The 20389-nt window shown below is 39.1% G+C and overlaps 1 protein-coding gene across 3 annotated transcripts in view; it reads left to right on the top strand.

The window, feature by feature from the left end:
• The window catches only part of ELOVL6 (ELOVL fatty acid elongase 6), a 140813-nt gene that overhangs the window by 70804 nt on the left and 49620 nt on the right, over nt 1-20389 (top strand). For all 3 annotated transcript variants that reach the window (XM_039238792.1, XM_039238791.1, XM_039238790.1), the window contains one exon: nt 16077-16208. In XM_039238792.1, coding sequence (XP_039094723.1) covers nt 16077-16208 — 132 coding nt within the window. The remainder of the gene's footprint in view (nt 1-16076; nt 16209-20389) is intronic.

The raw sequence follows: 20389 nt of genomic DNA on the forward strand, positions 1-20389 counted from the left end.
TGTGATTAAAACTTCTCCTTTTGGAGCTACTTTGTACTGAGAACCGCCACACAGAACTCTCTTCCCTGTGGCTGTGTAGGTGCGTGAAGTTCAGTGCTGCTGAAAAGCTGGGTTTAGCTCTTGCTGCCCACTCACTGGCCCCAACAGCCCATAGGAGCCAATTGCCAATATTGAGAAGAGGAACTTCCCAAAGCACTTTCATAATCTCAGCCCTTTTTTGACTTACTTAAATTCCCTTGGCAAATCACTTTTCTTGTAAAGGTCTAAGGAAAATCCTGGGCAAAAAGCAGGATGAGAAATTGACCCAAGATCGTTCGCTTATTTAAGGCAGCCAAAGGGAAAGTTGCACTTCAGGTCAAGTAGCTCGTGATCAGTCAGGTTCACCAATGCAAGATGTGTGTAATTGAAGGCAGATTCTTGGCCAGTGTCTGGTCAGCAATAATCAGAAAGCACCATATCTGTATCCCGTATCCATGTCTGCATCCTTTGAATGTCTGCTGACATCAGAAAATGTTAGTTTCACAAATCTGGATTAGATCAAACCTTCACCTTGTGGCCATGTTTGCTTTTCTCCTCTCCCCTCCAAGGCAGCGCAACGATTTCACAACACAGTACTATCATCTCCACTCACCTAGTTGCATGGCCAACCTCAACTCACTCAGACTTGCTGCCATCAACATTTTTATTGTAGAAATACCGAAAGTTGTGAAAAGAATGACCAATGTACAACATTAATGTCATAACATTCCTTGGACCTTTTAGGTGCCACATGCATCAGCCACATGGTTAAATTTGATTCCTTTCTTTGCTGCCATCCTAGTAATTAAATGACTATAAAAGGGACCATTTTTTCTTCTTCCTTAAATAGGTGAGGACAAAAAGGGCATCTACCCCGTAACTGTTTTATTTTCATTTTATTGAAGAAATATCTAATTTAGAAGACTAATTTATAGCCACTTTTTTAGTGGTTACTGTTCCTAAATAGACTGCTGTTAGGTGCTAGGCCAGGAATTTTCAGCTCAGTTCAAGTTACCTACCTGCATGGGCCGTCTAAGAAACTTAATGTCTTGCATCCTGTCTACAGGTTTTTATGAGAAAAAAAGTGTTTAAATGATCATTTTGTAGTGTTAACCACTCTCCATATCCAAGCTGAGATATCAAAATGACTTGTTATCATAAAAGCTCGTATTTGCCTACAAACTTGGATTGTGCAATTCTGTTTGTTTATTTCTTTTTGAAGTACCCATGGATCGTGAGATCATGACCTGAGCCAACATCCAGTTGGACGTTTAACTGACTGAGCCACCAAGGCACCCCAAAACAAACGTGTTTTATTTAGAATTGTAAAATTATAGATATTTTGTGGTCATTGTTTTGATTTCAGATTAAGCTTGGCCCTTCAAGACAGAATCTGTCCTGAAATGTGTCAGTGAATGCAGACTATACTGTTGGCAGACGAGCGTACAGTTATCAGGTGGAAGGTGATGCTATTCTGGTGCCAGTCTCATTTTCATACCTGTCTATTCTGTCTTTTACTTATTTTATGCAAACAGTTCTATTGAAAAAGCAATACATCAGTCTCTGGCCAGCAAGAACTAAAGAAATTGGATAGTGTGCTGTCCCAGCATTTCTGAGTAGTGCCGGTTACAGTATACTTCTCCAAGAGCAGCATGCCTCAATAGAAACCCAATGATGTTTCCAAATTGTTTTAAGCCAGTAGAATTGAATTCAGATTAATTTGTAGGATTCTTTCAGCTTTTAAAGGAAAAAGGGGGGCACCTGGGCTCAGTCAGTTAAGCGTACAATTCTTGATCTTGGCTCAGGTCATGATTTCACCGTTCCTGAGTTCAAGCCCACATTGGGCTTTGCACTGACAGCATGGAGCCTGCTTGGGATTCTCTCTCTCTCTCTCTCTCTCTCTCTCTCCCTCTTTCCCTCTCTCTGCCCTTCCCCTACACGTGTGTTCTTGTGCGCACACACCCATGCGCTCTCGCTCTCTCTGAAAATAAACTTTCAAAATCTTTTTTAAATGATATGTGAGACATATATATTAAGTGCACGGAACACTAAGAACAGTGCCTGGAATATAGTGAGTGTTCAGTTTAAAATGTTATGTGACCAAATTGGAACATATTCTGTTTTACTGGTCTGGAGCAGTGCACAGTTGTGCATTCCAAGGCAGCCTTCAACTTTGGGTCTATTATGGACCAGTAAGTTCCTGTGCAGAGATTTGTATAGATAGCTGTGACCAGTGGGTGTTTCAGTAAATACTTTTAAATGTCACTGTAGCCCCGAGGCACCTAGTATTTCTCAACTTGGTTCAAAAATGCTTTTGATTAAAGGACGTATCTTGAGTAAACACAGGTCAATCTTTTTTTTAAAACTAATTTCTTTCTTTTGGTGGGAAACCTTTCTAGGTAAGCATGGCTAAGTAAAAACCATTCTTTAAGTATTCTCAAATGTGTTGCTTAGGAAATCTGTCTTGACAAATAAGAAAAGTGGAAAAGAGAGTAGTAAAAGCGAAGGCTGGGGCTTACTATTTAGAGTGACTGCTCTCTGTTGACATCGCATACGCGTGCCACCATGAGGAGTCTGAAGGACACATTCCCTTCTGATGGCACATCCAAAAGGGAATGCTCTTGGGAATATGGGAAGCCCATTAACCTTCAGGCTTTCAAAAAATCTGTGAGTCAGATGCACTTTCTTTTCTCCCTAAGCGTTTTCCCTTTCTTCTGAAGTGGATTGAAGAAAAGGATGCCATGGGCATTGTTATCTCTAGAATCTCTTTCGTCAGAAGCCATGTTTGATAAATCCCAGCTGTACCTTAGTTGTGTCCCAGGACTCCTCTGACAAACAAGTAAAAGAGAAATCATTTGTGTCTCACAACCTAGTGGTAAAAAGAAACTTGAAAAAAATAAAACTAATCCCTCTTTCAGTCTCTAAAGAAATGGAAGCTATGCTCTTAATTTTTGAAGTTTCTCATAGTATTACACATTTTCCCCCCAAATCTTGTTATAATTTTTCCAGCTTTGAATCTCTGAATAAAGGAGGGGCACGGGGAAGAAGCAAAGTGAAATTCTTTGTGAGAAATGATGCAAGCAGATGGAAATATAAAAGTCTCCTAAACCAGCTTTGGTCACTATCTGGCAGTTTTCACTCTGGTCCCCTCTGTGGAAACAGATAACATGAACATTATAGAGATCAGCTTCCTGTTTCACTTGTTCAGCTTTGTACATAATCATCAGAGGAGAATCAGTGTCTCTCAACGTGGCAGAAATGTAGGGGAGCAAAGGCCCGAGAGTAGCTAACAAAAATAATTAATAATTTGTTCTAAGATTTAGAATATGGTGCAACTGACTTTGTTTATCACATTTGGCATACTTTATCATATAAGGGTACCGATTTTCCATATATAATCCTGAGAGAAAATAGAGCTATTTCCCACTCTTAATTTTAAAAAGTTTGTGTCATAGAAACCTTTATTGTTATCACCTGGTCATACTTTAATGGTTTAGCAGAGAGTGGGTAAGAATGTATGAGATCTACGTAACAGTTGTAAGTTCTGATAGTCTAATGTATTTTTATGGCAGTGTCCCACCTAGAGCTAGGTTAAGATTGGCTATCACGGAATTATAGTGTAGGACTGGTGAGTAATAACTGGAAATAACTGGAATTCAAGAAGAATTTGAACTCTGTGTGTGGAGTAGGAGGTTGTCTTATCAATGACCAGCCTTCGTTTCAGATTATTCCTTTCACATAGAGAGATACTATAAAGTACACTTCTGGATGTCCTTCATGACAAGGAAAGCATTGCAACGGATGTAGAGTTTATAAGAATTGATCATTCAAGCCTTCACCAGGCTGGTGTTTCTACTGTAGATAGAAGTGAACCTAATTCCAGAATCGGGAGGGAAAAATTGACCCAAGTTAGTTGTTTTGTCTTGTCTTCAATTTTAAGTTGAGCTGCTGACTTGAAATGAGAAGTTTACTCTGTGCTTGGAATCAGTCTGAAGCAATTCAGCCTGAGTGTATCTGAAGCATAAGTGACATCATCCCAACCAGTAAATGCGGTGTTTGAAGCTGTATCGCATCTCGAGTTTTCCGATTTCTCTTTTCTTAATATCTTTATATTTCTCTTGTCGAGAGTTCCTCAACCTTGCGCTATTGACATTTAGTGCTGGCTAAGCCTGTGTTGTGGAGAGCTAAACTGCTCACACACCCAGGGCCTCCATCTACCAGACTCCATCCACTTGTGAAAACCACAAATGATTCCCATCATTGCCAAATGTCGTCTGAGGGGCAACATCATCGTCCCCATTGTGAACCGCTGGTATAGATTTAAAAAAAAGGAAGTCCATAGACTGAGCCGTGGGAGCCCTTCAAAGTTTAAAGACTGGGGAGGTAGAGAGAGAACTAGCAAAAGAGAATGAAAAAGGAGCAGATAGCGACGCTGGGGAAGAAATAAGGGAAGACGGTGTCCCAGAAAAAACCAAGTGGAGGAAGTGTTACAGAAGAGGAGCTACCGTTTGCATCACATGCTGCTGCTCATTAGCCGCCTGAGATGAAGACTTAACAGTAAGAGTGACAGAGCATAGAACACGGGATTGCCACAAGTAGGAAAATGTACTAGGTGTAACCTGTAGCACGTATTTTCAGATTAAAATGCAGGTGATAGTCACAAGCCGAATAATCTTTGTTGTCGCAAAAGAGTGTAAAATGGCAATTTAGAACTTGTCACAGCAGTGATAAATTGAATAAATTAGTCATTTCTAACAAACTGTGTATTTTACTAGAAATTCCAAGCTTTGGTGCCTACTCCATTGTAAGGTATATAATAAACCATATGTTACTACTAAGAGTTCAAGGACTGATATTTGTGAGTTTATATACATAGGAGTGGCTTCAGGTCAATCTAAAACGGTGTGACTCTCAGCCTCTTGTGTTCTAAAGTGCTTTCCTGATGTAGAGGGAAGAGGCTGGCTTTGGATCTAACAAACCAAGAATAGAGAATAAAGGTGTGCCCTCTATCTAGTAGGGCTTTTCCTTGTGAGTTACAGCAGAAAAGTGGTTTTAGACCTTATTTATTTAGGTTAATCCCTGTGGCAAAATGAATAATAGTCCCCCGAAGATGTCCATGTTTTAATTTAATCCCTGGAATTTGTGAATATGTTTATCTTATTCAGCAAAAGAGACCCTGCAGATGGGATTAGGTTAAGGAATTGGAGAGGAGATTATTCTGGAATATGTGGGTTGGCCCAATACAATCACATGAAGTCCTTAAAACCAGAGAACCTTTCTTTCCAGGATGTGGGCCTGGATTATCCCTTGGACCCAAAGTAATCACAGGAATCCTTAAGACTTAAAGATCAGAATCAGAAAAGGTGATAGGGTGATAAAGGCAGAGTCAGAGAAGGTGGTGTGACCATGGAAAACAGAGGTTGGAGCAATGCATTTTGAGTACGGAGAAAGCCAGGTGACCTCTTGTTGTTGGAAAAGGCAAGAAACAGATTGCCCCCTAGAACCTCCAGAAGGAATACAACCTGGGTACACCTTGAGTTTAGCCCCATAATTATCAATCCAGACTCCTGACCTCTTTGAAACTATAAGGTAATCATGTCGTTTGAAGCCATTAAATTTGTGGGAATTTATTGCAGCAGCAATAGGAAAGCAATCCAATCCAATTAGTAAGGCAAACATTCCTCATTACCAGGGTTCTCAGAGCTACTGTCTGCAGGCCTTATTTTAATGTCATTGAAGGGCCATTCAGATTTTGAAGGAGCAGTGAGAAAACCCTACACAAAATCTTGCCAGGGGCTTCTGGGTGGCTCAGTCAGTTAACTGACTTGATCTCAGCTTAGGTCAAGATCTCACATCTGTGAGTGGTTGTTTGAAAGTTCCCCCTCCCTTCTTCAGCAGAACTCTGCACTGGCAATGTGGCTGACCGTGTGGAACCTGCTTGGGATTCTCTCTCTTTCTCTCTCTCTCTCTCTCTTTCTCTGCCCCTCTTCTGCTTGTGCATGCAAACATGAGCTCGCTCTCCCTCAAGATAAATAATCTTTAAAAGATCTTTCCATCTTACTATTTTCAAGAGCAAAAGAGAGTTCTTTCTTTGGTAATTGAGTGATAGATATCTCATGGATGAAAAAGTCTGTCATTTTCACTACCTCGCTAATAATATATTTTGTCTTGTCATTGCCAGTTTTTGCTCAGGCTTAATTTCTTATGTAAACCTTATTTTGGTGACAGAAAATATCTGTGAGCTATACCACGAAATCTTCTTTATCACTTCTGAGCTATTTTCTCCCTGATCTAGAAATAGCATTTGGGACGTGATTCCTCATTGCTTCCCCAACCCTCTTTCAGAATTTATACCCAGGGGAAAGTCAATGCAACAGTATATTTAATCACCCAGTAGTTAATGTGAAAACACGTGGGTTGGGATTTTTTTCCCTCGATAGTATTTTTTGGCTTCTTTATAGCTGTGTGAAGCAATGAGTATACGCTGAAACTCGATAAATAGAAGGTGGTCACATAGACTGCAGCGGAAATGGACGATCTTTCAGTTGAAACGATTAGCCCTTGAGTATAAAGCACTCATAAATTTGGACATGTTTCTGCTTGTTATGAGTCGTCTGTGCAGCTGTCATTTTGATTTTAAGTCTGGGAAAATGGTGTGTCTGACTTGGACTGAATCTTGTAAGCCTGAAATCCGGTTTCCACTCTATTGTGAATAACCGTATATGCTTTTTATAGTGTTGTTTGCACTTCTGGTTTTAGTCTCCAGCTCTCAGATAAATCTATTTTCTACAGAACATTCAGGGCTTCCTTAGGACGAAGACAGCAGGACGAAACACATTTCTGTACTTGACTTTAATTTTTTAAAGTACATTTTTAATATTGTATGGAATTTCTAGTTTAAAATTTCTATGACTAGCAGGCCATTAGAACAAGTAACAAGATTTATAAACAAGCAAACAGGGGCACCTGGGTGGCTCAGTTGGTTAAGCATCCGACTTTGGCTCAAGTCATGACCTCGCGGTTTGTGGGTTCGAGCTCCATGTTGGGCTCAGTGTTGACAGCTCAGAGCCTGGAGCCTGTTACAGATACTTTGTCTCCCTCTCTGTCTGCCCCTCACTGCTTGTGCTCTGTTTCTCCTCTCTCTCTTTCTCTCTATCTCAAAAACAAATAAATATTTAAAAAAAAATTTTAAACAAGCAAACAAAAGCCCTGCAGGCTTGACACAAGCTCATAATTAGGCATTGTATGACTGCTGGTCCAAGAAAAGTGTATTTTCAGGAAAAAAAAAAATTCCTAATGCCTCACTTCTCTTTCCCAATAGCTTTTAAGACTGTAAAATGTAGAATTTAATCTGGTTAACAGGGAGTCACTCACTGCTCTTACTTAATAGGAGTCATTTCAGAATTTTTGTATGCTTTCTATATTCATGATTATATTTTATTTGTTATTATCATCTTAAATGGGTGAGCATTTCTTCTTTGGAAACTCAGATGAAAGCTTTCTTTTTTCTTAGAACAAAGGGCATTTCTTTAAGGGAATTAACACTATGAAAGCAAATTGCTGATGGGACCACTTTTCTGCATTCTATTTCTGCATGCTGCCTCCTATTTAGATCTTAGTGTTTTGTTCTGTTTTGTTTTGTTTTCTTAATGGCCAGCGTTTAATGTTTTGCCATGACTAGTATCAGTGGCTGATAGACTATACAAGATGGTTACTTGGCAATTTTAACTCAAAGTGACAATCAGTACCAGATAATCAAGTTGAGTCATACTCTCAACCAAAACAGAAACTATAAATGACTTTGTCAATGCAGAACTCATTATTAGTTTGCTTTGAAAAGGGAGATTTGTCTACCAAGAGCATTGGCAAAATTTCTATTCATAGGTGGTAGCAAGCTTTACTCTTTCTGAGGAAATGAGAAACTTTAACCTCTGTCAAAGAAAGAGCTTAATTCTTCCTTTGTGTTTTTATCCTCTAAAATCTTTCATTCCTAACTGTGATACTGAATCTGATCAGTTGTATGAGACCTGTCCTCAGAAAAAATATTTTTCCATCTGTCTCAGATGCCGTATTTTAGGACTGAAATTGACATTTGCTCTATAGGACAGTTGAGGACACTGAACCAAATATCGGCTTTATTGAAACAATGCCATTTTTGGCGTAGCAATTTGCTATTGTTTGCACAGGTTAGGAGAATATTCCTTCTTAAGTGGATAAAACTTAAAGGTGGTCCCATCCAATAATTCCTGTGAAGAATAGCAGTTCATTAAAGAAGTTCCTTCAGTTCACGCTACTTCCTCAGGACCTTCTGCAGCTATAGACATCAGCAATGTGGGCTGTAGGGAACATGCCAGAGGGCAATGACTTAACTATGTAGAGTCCTACTTAAGCCACATCTGCCCACCCTCAACCAGCTCAGAGACTTTGAGTGCTCTCCATGGCCTGAACCAGCATTTCTTCATCGATCTTTCCAGGGACCACAAATGCTAACACTTCCCCCTTCTTCTCTCACCCCAGGTATGTAATGGTATACACATGAGTGAATCTATTTTTATTTATTTATTTACTTACTTATTTATTTGTTTATATATATATATATATATTTTTTTTTTTTTGAGGGTGGGCAGGGGCAGAGGGAGAAGGAGAAAAACTTAAGCAGGCTCCACGCTCTCTGCATGGAGCCAGACACAGGGCTCAATCCCACGATCCTGGGATTGTGATCTGAGCTGAAATCAAGAGTTGGACACTCAACCAACTGAGCCACCCAGGCGCCCCTCTTCTTATTTATTTAAAAAAAAGAAAAGAAAAGGAAAGGAAAGTTAAGCCACAGTCTGGGATTGCATTTTAACTATCAGTAATATCAAATTACTGACCACACAGTCCACAGTTTACTGTCACTTACTTCACCTTGAGGTGAAGCTACTGTCTTAACTCTGCTGTGCGATTGCCAGAGCTCTAGCAACCTGACTTTAATCTGTACTTCCGAACTGACTTTCTTCCATGTGCCTCCTCCCCCCCCCCCGCCGACCCCCCACAGAAACATCAGGTCTCCTAAATTCCCAGCCTAGCTCGTGCCTAAGGCACTTTCTTCCCACCCCAGATTCCCACTTATTTCTGTCCACCATCCAAAACCTTCCAGGGTCCACCTCAAAGTCGAAACTTCCATAGACATTTTCTCAACACAGCACTATCTCCTTACTCAGAATTCTTGTCAGACATTATCATCTATTAAATGTGGTTCCCTTTCTAACTAGATTAGTGGAAGCAGAATTTATTCTTACACAGAGAGTGGTTTATTATTATATTTTCATTCAGTGGCATACCAATCACACTGCAAATGAAAATGATGGCAGTTCATTTAAATTGTGAGGGGATGGATGGATGTCAGCATTTTTTAAATCAGCAACTTAAAATATCTTTAAAAAACAGGTCATTAATCAGTATCTTGCCAGTTTAAGTATTAGAGAGACGACTCTCTAATGTGTGTATGTGATTTTAACATTTTGAAAGTAGAAAGAATCTGTTTTCAGTTGTAAAAAGAAAGCCAACAAGAAAATAGAACATTAAGATTTTTTAAAAGGTGAAAAGGGCGGGGCACCTGGGTGGCTCAGTCGGTTGGGTATCCGACTTCAACTCAGACCATGATCCCACAGCTTGTGAGATTGAGTCCCACATCAGGCTTTCTGGTCTCAGCACAGAACCTACTTTGGATCTTCTGCCTCCCTTTCTCTTTGCTCCCCCCTGCCCCCCACTGCTCACTCTCAAAAATAAATAAAAAAATTTTTTTAATTTTTAAAAAAAGGTGACAAGGGAAAAACTGATAAGTTTGATATGTTTGACGTATGTGTACAAGCAACTTTCTGTAACAGGTCTATTTTAAGAGAAGTGTACTTCCTAGAGAGAGATATGTAGCCACTTTATTGAATCCAGTTATTGAATCCATCATACTAAATAGAGCTCTACTTTGATCATGGCCAACTTCAACAACTGAAAAACAGAATCACAAAAAGTGGCCTTCTCACCTTTTTTTTCTTTAGTAATAAGGAGAACTTGTGATCTTTCAATTCACATCTGAGAGGAAAGCAGATTAACAAAGAAGTGTTTGCAACTCAAAGCTCAGAAATCATGCATTATTTGGTTTCCTGGGTCCAACGTAACTGATAAGGATAACACCCTTTCTGGGGCACCTTGGTGGCACTCAGGCGGTTGAGCATCCAACTCTTAATATAGGTTCAGATCATGATCTTGAGATTCTCTCTCTCCCTCCTTCTCTGTCCTGCTTATGCTTGTGCATGCACATGAGTACGTGCACATGTGTGCGCGCGCGCTCTCCCTCTTTCAAATAACATTTAAATAATAAAAAAAAATAACACCCTTTCCTTTAGTCAGTCATGGCTTTGTCTTGCAATTATAAAGCCACTATTTGTCTGTATTTACTATGGACATATTTCCATTATTATTTTCCAAACCATTCTTTGTCAGAATTTCTGGACAGATTAATTCCCAGTTATAATTTACTTGTGAATAAAAATTGCTGGAAATCCCCATTATTTTTAATGTGGAAAAATGCCTGTATGAAGTGTCATGTTCTCAAGAATATGACAGAATCCAGCTCTGGCTAGAACTCCCAAGAGCACAACTTCAGGATCCCTCTCAAGAAAACTTTCCTGGGGCACCAAGGTGGCTCAGTCAGTTAAGTGTTCAACTTCAGCTCAGATCATGATCATAAGGTTGGTGAGTTCAAGCCCCATGTTGGGCTCTGCGCTGACAGCTCAGAGCCTGGAGCCTGCTTCAGATTCTGTGTCTCCCTTTCTCTCTGCCCCTTCCTCGCGCTGTCTCTCTCTCTCTCTCAAAACTAAACATTAAAAAAAATTAAAAAAAAAAAAAACCCAAAAAAAACAACCTTCCTCTATACTCTTACCAAATTATGACCACCATTGACATCCAGTGAATGCCTTGTTGGTAAAAAGCTTAGTGTTATTTCCTTCTGTCTCCAGGTCTCCAATTTGTGACTTTAAAATTACTTTCAGAACCTTGACTGTTTTCTGATTTGAATCAGCAGCTGAACTAAAGGAGGAGTCTTAAAAAGAGATGTAGCCTCACCAATTAGCATTTGTTTCTGAGTTTCAGAGCTCTGTGCTTGGTAGCTATCAGCCAAAAGCAGATGATGTGTTCAAGTGTTCTTTTCTTTTATCCCTCAAAGCTTTGTTTGAATTTTTACAACTTCTTGTACCTTACACGTGCATGGTAGCCCCCAAAACAAGGTCTCTAAGGCACAAAGGAGTTCAGGCCATCTCCCCAAGTTATTCATTAGCAATGATCCTGTGTTGAAACACTACCCACATGTAAGTTTCACTATTCTCAAAAGAGCTCCTTTGACTCTTAGAGGAACACAAGTAAGTCAACAGAGATCCTGATGTGAGTCTTAAAGAGACTCAAGCTAGGTCCTGGTTTCAGTGGAATATCACGAGTTGGGGAAAATAAAGCATTTGAACGTCTAAGGACTCTGACAAGTGTTACTGGATAGAACAATAAACACAAATCATTAGCAGCTACTCTGGTAAGAACAGAAAAAAACATCTAGAAATGTTTAGGACCAGGGTAGCATGATAGAGAAATCCAACTTTCTAAGGATAAAAGGAAATTTTTTAATGTTTTATTTATTTCTAGGAGAGAGAGAGAGACAGCGTGAGCAGGGGAGGGTCAGAGAGAGAGGAAGTCACAGACCGAAACAGGCTCCAGGCTCTGAGCTGGCAGTCAGCACAGAGCCCGACGCGGGGCTCGAACCCACGAACCGCGAGATCATGACCTAAGCGAAAGTCGGACGCTCAACCGACTAAGCCACCCAGGTGCCCCGCAACTTTCTAAGGATAAAGGATAAAGCCATTATTTGTTTTAATTAGTTACTGGCTAATTTCTATGCACATCTATGACAGAAATGGAAGGCGGAGAAAGAGTAAATACAAGCACAAGCTCAAGCTCAAAGCACTTCAGCATTTCATCTGGGTGATCTTTACTTAGTTGGTTACCTTGTAATTAAAGCTACAGAAGCACCATTCTGGAAAGTATTAAGCACCTGTAGCCAGGGGTGGTGCTCAATGATATACATTTAAGATTGGTTAAACAGGAAGAGTCCCTATCATCTGGAAATTGCTAATTATCTGGTAACAAAACAATGTAGTGTTACCATTATACCCAGCTATGGAGGCCTGCCAGAATATGAAGTATTATTAGATTATCATTGAAGCATTAGGGAAGTCATCTGTGCCCATTAAATAGTAAGTGGGCTAGCAGGAAGTCATTATTCATCTTGATTATAATGGAACCTTTACAAAAGAAATGCCAGAACTGAGAGGCAGTTTGAATCCATTTAAACTACCCAGTTTGCTAAAGAAAAATGTTACCGTATTCTAAACTAAATGGAAAAATTCACAATACATTCAACTAGACATGATACATTTTGATTTCTCAGTTGAAGAGGTAAGAGTTAATGCTTTATTAGATGACTCCCTCTTACAGAAGAAGCCTGAGCTTAATTTTGACTTAACCTAAAGCATTACATATTTGGCTTTCACCACAGTAAAAGATTTATATAGTATACAATAAGCAACTTATTTTTATTATACCATGTGACTCAGATACAGCCTGGACAATTTATATTTACCTACCTGGTTGAGCAAATATTTGGTAGTTTTGGCCAATGTACAGAATGTAGCTATGTGACCATGAGAAACTAAGGTCACCAGCACCCCACCCCATCCCCCATTCCCTCTTCTGGAGAATACGGATATTCGGCCCCATCGCTAAGGTCTCTTGCAACTCTCAAATTCTCTGAGTGTATAGTGATTGACTTGGTTGCCATAGCTATAAAATTAAAGGTTTGTTGAGATATCGTTAGAAAATATGTAGAAAAAAGAATGGTTTGTGCCAGGAAGCTAGTAGTGTGTTAGGACTAATTCTCATTTCATAGCTGCAGAAACACAAAGGAGAAAATACTGAGAGAAGATCTTTATATTTTTCTTGATTCTTCAAGGCACCTTATGTTCCCTTTAATGGCTAGAATGATAGGATCATATAAAGACATCCATTTAATTTGGTTCATAATTGCAAGTAATACAATTACTCTAACCACAACCAAAATCTGAATTAGGTTGAATGAGCAAAAGAAAGAATGATAGATAAGGAAAAGTTTTCAGGAGTATGTATATATATATATTTAATTTGTATTCTCTGGAAGGTAAACAGGGTTTAGATCAAAATGTTCTAAGCCCCCAAAATATGACCATTGAAACATGAAGGAACTGAGATTCCTCTTGGTCTGTTCATAGTTAAACAACGTACTACACAGTTACACAATGAGCATGCAATTTAGTAAGAGAGTTTGAGGACTGCTTATGTCTATAACACATCAGGTACACTCTTTTCCTTCCCGAAAGTTTACCACAGGAAAACAGGGAGATCTGAGGTTACTTAACTTCTGAGCCTGTTTCCTTGTCCATAAAATGAAGATAATGATTTACCTACATTAGGAGCGATTAGGAAGATTAGAGAAAGTTTTTTGACAGTAGGTATGCCCATCCCCAGGAATCACTCCCTAAATCATACTATGAACTGTCACTCATCATTACCTTTACAATTTAGAGAATAATAAGAATTTTTTAATTTAGAAAAGAATATATACGATTTCATATGACTATTGCTTACATTAACTTGACAAAATTTTGTAGTTGTTTTTTATTTATTTATTTATTATTATTATTTTTTAATGTTTTTATTTATTTCTAGGAGAGAGAGAGAGAGAGAGACAGCGTGAGCAGGGGAGGGTCAGAGAGAGAGGGAGTCACAGACTGAAACAGGCTCCAGGCTGTGAGCTGGCAGTCAGCACAGAGCCCGACGTGGGGCCCGAACCCACGAACCACAAGATCATGACCTAAGCGAAAGTCGGATGCTTAACCGACTAAGCCACCCAGGCGCCCCTCCCCATGTCATTTTAATCATGAGTTAAGAGCAATAAAATTTTGCAATGAGAACTGAAAAATTTTACTTAAGAGAAAATGAACAGAACTTATCCAATAAAAACTTTAAAATAAACAGCAATAGAGATGTTCANCAGAGCCCGATGCGGGGCTCGAACCCACGAACCGCGAGATCATGACCTAAGCGAAAGTCGGACGCTTAACTGACTAAGCCACCCAGGCGCCCCTGTAGTTGTTTTTTAGTGAGTGTCTCCATGTAAATATAGATGGTGATTAGGACTCAAAGTAATCCAACGACGTACTCTTGTAAGATTCATATATATTCATGAACATTTTATCAAGTAGTTACTATGTGCCAGGTCTGTGTTTCCAAGAGTATTTGCAAACTTCAGTTGGAAATGGTTTATCCCATCTTTATGGGTTGATTTCTGGAATTAGCACTTTATTGTGTGGTATTCACCAAGTAAGTCACATGCATTCATTGAAGGAGGTGTGTTTTTTGTGTCATTAGTAAGATCCCTCATTAGTCAGCAATACATAACCAGAGGTGTCAGCCATTAGGAAGAAGAATATGAGGCATTTTGCAAATAATGCTCCTTAGTTTAATTCATTTTGCTTTTTGTATTATGCTTGTAACTTACTTTTCAATGATTTCCCTCTTAATATAATTGAGTGGGGAATATCCATTTTAAGAAAATAACTGCTTTTTTAGGAAGTTCGTTTAGATGTTTAAATTATTTACAAGGCCTCCGTTACTTTCTGCTGAATCACAGTTCTATAGAGTCTTGGGTTTTGTTTTTTTTTTGTTTCTGTTCTTATTGGCATTATCAACATTACTGTTTACTTCTCCTTTGTATAGTAATAAACTGGCAGGACCTAGAGATTCTATTTCATATCGCTTATACATTTCTGACCAAGAGTTCCATGCAAGCCTGACTACGGAAGAGAGAGAGAATAATGAGCTCCTGTATCTCATCATCCTTTTTGTTAATGTGATTACATCTCAGGGCTGGCTCATTGGTAGAGCATGTACCTCTTGATCTCAGGGTCTTGAGTTCAAGCCCACATTAGTTGTGGAGCCTACTTATTTTTTTTAAAAATCTAGGGTTTCCATTTTTTATCTTCAAGATTGTTTTGGTTTTCTTTATTTCCTGGGATATTTTGAAGCAAATACAAAACATGTAATCTCACCCATAAATATTAACTACTTTTAAAACTATGACTAATAACTTTCTAATTTATATTTTGAATTTATTACAAACATCTTTTTGCAATTGGTTTGCTCAAATAAAGGCCCCCAAAATTCTACCTAGTACCTTTGGTTTTTTTTTTTTTTCCTTTCATAGTTTATTGTCAAGTTGGTTTCCAACTACCTAGTATCTTTGATTGTAGTCTCTCAAGTCACTTTTTAATCTAGAAGAGTCCCACATTTGGATTCCATACTCCTCTGATTTAGGAAATAGTTCATTTGTCCTAGAGAAGGACCCATCGTTGTATTTATCCTTTATATTTCTTATGCTTGGGTAGTAAAATCAGATTTTGATAGGATTCAATTTCAAACTTTCGGGCAAGTATACTATAGGTACCTCTATGTTCTTCCTAATACATTGTATGATGTCTGCCAGTTATCCTTATTATTAATGATACTATTGAAGCTTAACACCTACTCCTTTGGTGGAGAAGATTTCAGAGATCCATTTTGGGGGTGCCCTAAGTTATGTAGCTTGAGTTTAGTGTTTTAATTCTCTCAGTGAAAAAATTTCTTTTTGCACCTTAATGGTATGTTGTTGAAATTTTTAAAGTCACAGAGCCAGAAAAGCAGACAGATCTATCCTGACATATGTTGGTTAATCTGGATGACCTAATTGTCAAAGGAGTTTTCCACAGAAGGCTATGGTGCCAGAAGGACTAAACATTCTCTCTTCAGCAAAGGGGCACATTCCCAACAATATGCTCTCAGTGCTTACAAAGAGGTACTAGTATAAAAAACAACAGATAATTTAAATATAAATTTCTGACAAGTAAAAATAAATTGCTTAAAGAGTTTCATTTCATAAGATGTTGGGGTTTTGTTTGTTGTAGGAAGAAATCTTTCCTGTTTTCCGCTCTGTATGCTGCCTTCATCTTTGGTGGTCGGCACGTAATGAACAAACGGGCGAAGTTTGAACTGAGGAAGCCATTAGTGCTCTGGTCTCTGACCCTTGCAGTCTTCAGGTAGGTTTTTTGCTTTTTTTTTTTCCATTTTCCCAGTGCAGTCCATCCATTTCATCAGACTTGGCTAAGGAAGCAATGACTCAGCATTTTATTTTATATCACATAGTTTTGATTGTTCAGTACATTGAAGATAAAATACAGCTGTGTCCAGAATAGGCCTCCATTGCAACCCACTTGCCATAATATACTCAGTCTCTTCTTTTCAGGCCGTCTCCTTTCTTGTCCAGACTTCTCACACACTGATCCAGTTTCTCTCTTAGGCCTAGAAGCAGTGTGTCAATTCCATCACTTGTGTTGCTTAAATAAAGATGAAGGGCTACGTGCAAGCCACACCGGTAAATTGTTGCTCTGCGGCAGAGTAGGGTTTAGATGTGCTGAGTATGCCAGGACCCCCCATCGGGCCGATTGCCCCTACCTGAGGCTGATGGGCGACCCCCCACCACAAAAGGTCTTTAAACTTCCGGGTCGGGATGCTCTAGGTACCTGGACAGGGTAGGAGTGGGCAAGGTGGGCAACTGGGGCTACACAGCCGCCACCTGGACGTGACTGCGGCTGACCCTGAAGGGGCAGGGTGCAAACCCCGACGCTTCTAGACGGTGATGGAGGCCCACCAGACACCACCTACAGACTTTGCTGTCATGCCCCCCACCCCCCCAAACCCAACTAATATGTAATCAAAAAATGGCACTCAGACACATGACTAGATACCTGATACCTGTCTATGTCAGTATTACTAGACCAGAGACTGCTTTTGCCCTGCATCCCCCAAAAACACTGTTCACCCCCCATTGCCTGAGCTGACTAGCTGGCTTATGTTTATCTAACGAGTTGTCACTCTGAATTGGCTAGAACTCCTCCTAGAGGCTGTCAGGACCAAGTCTCTCTCTCCAGGTGCACCTGCCAGACAACATTCAGACACACTCCTGGAAACTTGAAGGAGCCTTTCTAGTTTTGTAATATTTGATGATGTAAGCATTCACAAAAGCAATCAGCACACAGCTGGTGTCCAAACAAGTGCTAGAAAATACCTACAGTGCTAACAAAGGCACCCATTTTGTGTGGGGGGGGGTCTATAGTCTATAACTAGGCTTGGGGGGAGGGGGAGTGCAGAGAGTCGATGTAGATATATTACAAAAGAAAACTATTTTAATATTTATGAATGATCAGTTTTACTTTTCCATACTACCTATTAGCTGTTCTACCACTAAACAGAAATAGATGGTATCATTAAAAGCCTCATTAACCACTTAAGGCTTATTAAAAATGATCAGACAGGAAGAGGGTTTTCATAAACTCTGATGATCTGTACATTTCCATTATGTCAGAACTCTGCAGCCAAACGCTAATTCACTTGCTACTACTGACTATACTATAATTTGGTGTATTTTGTATGTTCTGGATTTGAAGTACTCATGATAGGATCTGTCACTAAAATATTCTTCCATTTCAATCTGTATTAGGACATGATGCTCTGTAATACAAGTAGCATTTTCATTTTTACACATCTAAGGTTCACAGAGCATACCTCTACTAAAGTATGTTGATAATTTGAGGAAAAAGTTATCTGTTTTCAATGTTTATTTATTCTTTTTAAAAAATTTTTTATATATAGTTTTATTTTTGAGACAGAGAGAGACAAAGCACGAGTGGGGGAGGGGCAGAGAGAGAGGAGACACAGAATCTGAAACAGGCTCCAGGCTCTTAGCTGTCTGCACAGAACCTGGTGCAGGACTTGAACCCACAAACCACGAGATCATGACCTGAGCCAAAGTCGGATGCTTAACCAACTGAGCCACCCAGACGCCCCAAATGTTTATTTATTCTTAAAAGAGCGCACAAAGGGGAGGGGCAGAGAGAGGGGGACCAAGAATCCCAAGCAGACTCTGCACTGACAGCAGCAAGCCTGATGTAGGACTTGAACTCACGAGCCCTGAGACCATGACCTGAGCCAAAATCAGACGCTCAACAAACTGAGCCATACAGGTGCCCAGAGACAAAAACTATCTTTAACCTACTGATGACTTTCAGCTTTTTTTTTACAGAGTTTTCAACAGAAGCCTTCATCTTTTGTTTTTTAAAAATCTGAACACATATGAGCAGAGTACAAGGAAACCACACTCACCAGTTACCTTGTTTTAACGTTTATCACCTATGGGTTAGTCTTCGTTCATCTGTATTTCTACCAACTTTCCTCTGTCCCCAAAATTATCTGGAAATAATACAAACTAAAATATTTCTGAATGAAATGGTACCACTTCTAAAAGTTAAGTACTCGTAAATTAAGTAACCAACCAGAGAATCATGATCTCATCTAAATTATTAATAATTCTTTATCCTTCAGGGTTCAGATTTCCCCAGTTGAAAAAAGTTTTTGTTTTCAATTTATTTTTAAGAATCTGGATCAAAATAAGATCCATTTCCCTTGGATGTTTTCTTTCAACTTATAGGTTTCTACTTTCCTCTCTCATCAGCCCTCCCCAAACTCCCAACTCCCAATCCATCCTTTGAAGAAAGCACATGATTCGCCCCTTCAGTTTCCCCCAGACTCGCTGATTTTCCTGATGGTGTTCTGTGTCCTGTATTCCTCATTAGTTGGTAGTTAGATCTAGAACTTTGATTGTATTCAGGCTTAACATTTGACAAGACTTTCTATAAGAAGAAATTTGCCTTTATCAACTATGCAGTACCCTAAAGTATATATAGTTATTACAGCATACGCAGGGTAAGACTTGATTCTTTGGCCATATTTAGCAGCTTCACAAAAGAAAATAATTTGAGGCACCTGGTTGGCCCAGTTGGTTAAATATCCAACTCTTGATTCAGCTCTGGTCATGGTCTCACAGTTCCGCTGAAGCATGGAGCCTGCTTGGGATTTTCTCTCTCCCTCTCTCTGCCCCTCCCATGCTCATGAGCTCACACATGCACGCGCGCGCGCTCTCTCTCTCTCTCTCTCAAAATAAATAAATGAACTTGAAAAAATAATTTGATTCCCTAGCATGTAAATAATAATTTTTTTTCTTAAGTATAATTATGAACTCATGGGTTTATACTTTCTGTGCCAAGGATTTTTAGATGAATTTGATTTTGGTATATTTTATTTTAGTTCATTGCTGTTATTCTTTTTGATGCTAAATTATCAAGTTGGTGAGTCAAGTTGGCCCCTGAATCCTTTCACTTGCACTTAGTAGTGCTGATTTGTTTGGCGGGGGAGGGGGGGGGGAGAATGACAAGATGTTCAAGGCCAGGCATATTGTATATTTCTTACCCAGAAATGGAATTAGTCATTTTTCTATCTGCTTCCTCTCATGACAAAATCCAAGTTCCCAAGTATTTATTTATTTATTTTTATCCTACAATGCATGTGGAATAGCTATTAACAATACCTTATTTCCTTAGTTATTTTAGTTATTTCCTTTGGAGCCATATTTTGTAAAAAAATTTTAAAAAGCAAGCCTACATAGAGCTCAAGCATGGACAGTTGAGGGTCTTGTAAAATTTGTTCATAATATTCTAATATGAATTTGGAAAACACTGATAGGATAGAATTTTATTGTTCTATTAACCAAACCTGGTTCCATGTTAGAAAGAGTATATTGAGGTTCCTCTGTGCCTAAAGAATTCTGGTCAGTGACATATTGGAAAATATATTCAATACAGAATGATATAACACAAAATACCTATATATCATTTATTAATACATTTGAGTATTTCTAAAAGCATCTAAAGAGGTAGTAGAAAAATGTAGTCAATTTTTATATTTGTGAAAAAACAGAGGAGATGTGCTTTTATTAAAGGCTTAGTATTTCTAGAAAATAAAACAAAAAGATTTCTTTGCTGGTAAAGTGTAGTTCTAGGGGAACAGCAATTTAGAAATAGTGGCTCAGTCAGTTAAGCTTCTGACTCTTGATTTTGTCTCAGGTCACGATCTCGCGGTTCGTGAAGATCCGCGAGATCAAGCCCTATGTCAGGCCCTGCGCTGACCACGCAGAGCCTGTTTATGATTCTCTGTCTCTCTGCCTCTACTCACTCAGCCTTTCTCTCTCAAAACAAATCAGCATTAAAAAAATAATACTAATAATAATAATAAAGGAGGTAAGGTTTTTTTCCTGTGATATGTTACCTTGTTTAGAACAAATGAAGCAAATACAACAATGTTAATAAATCTCAGTCCTGGATATCAG

This window comes from Hyaena hyaena, unplaced genomic scaffold (genome assembly GCF_003009895.1).
Source record: "Hyaena hyaena isolate Hyena2069 unplaced genomic scaffold, ASM300989v1 scaffold_146, whole genome shotgun sequence".
NCBI lineage: Eukaryota > Metazoa > Chordata > Mammalia > Carnivora > Hyaenidae > Hyaena > Hyaena hyaena.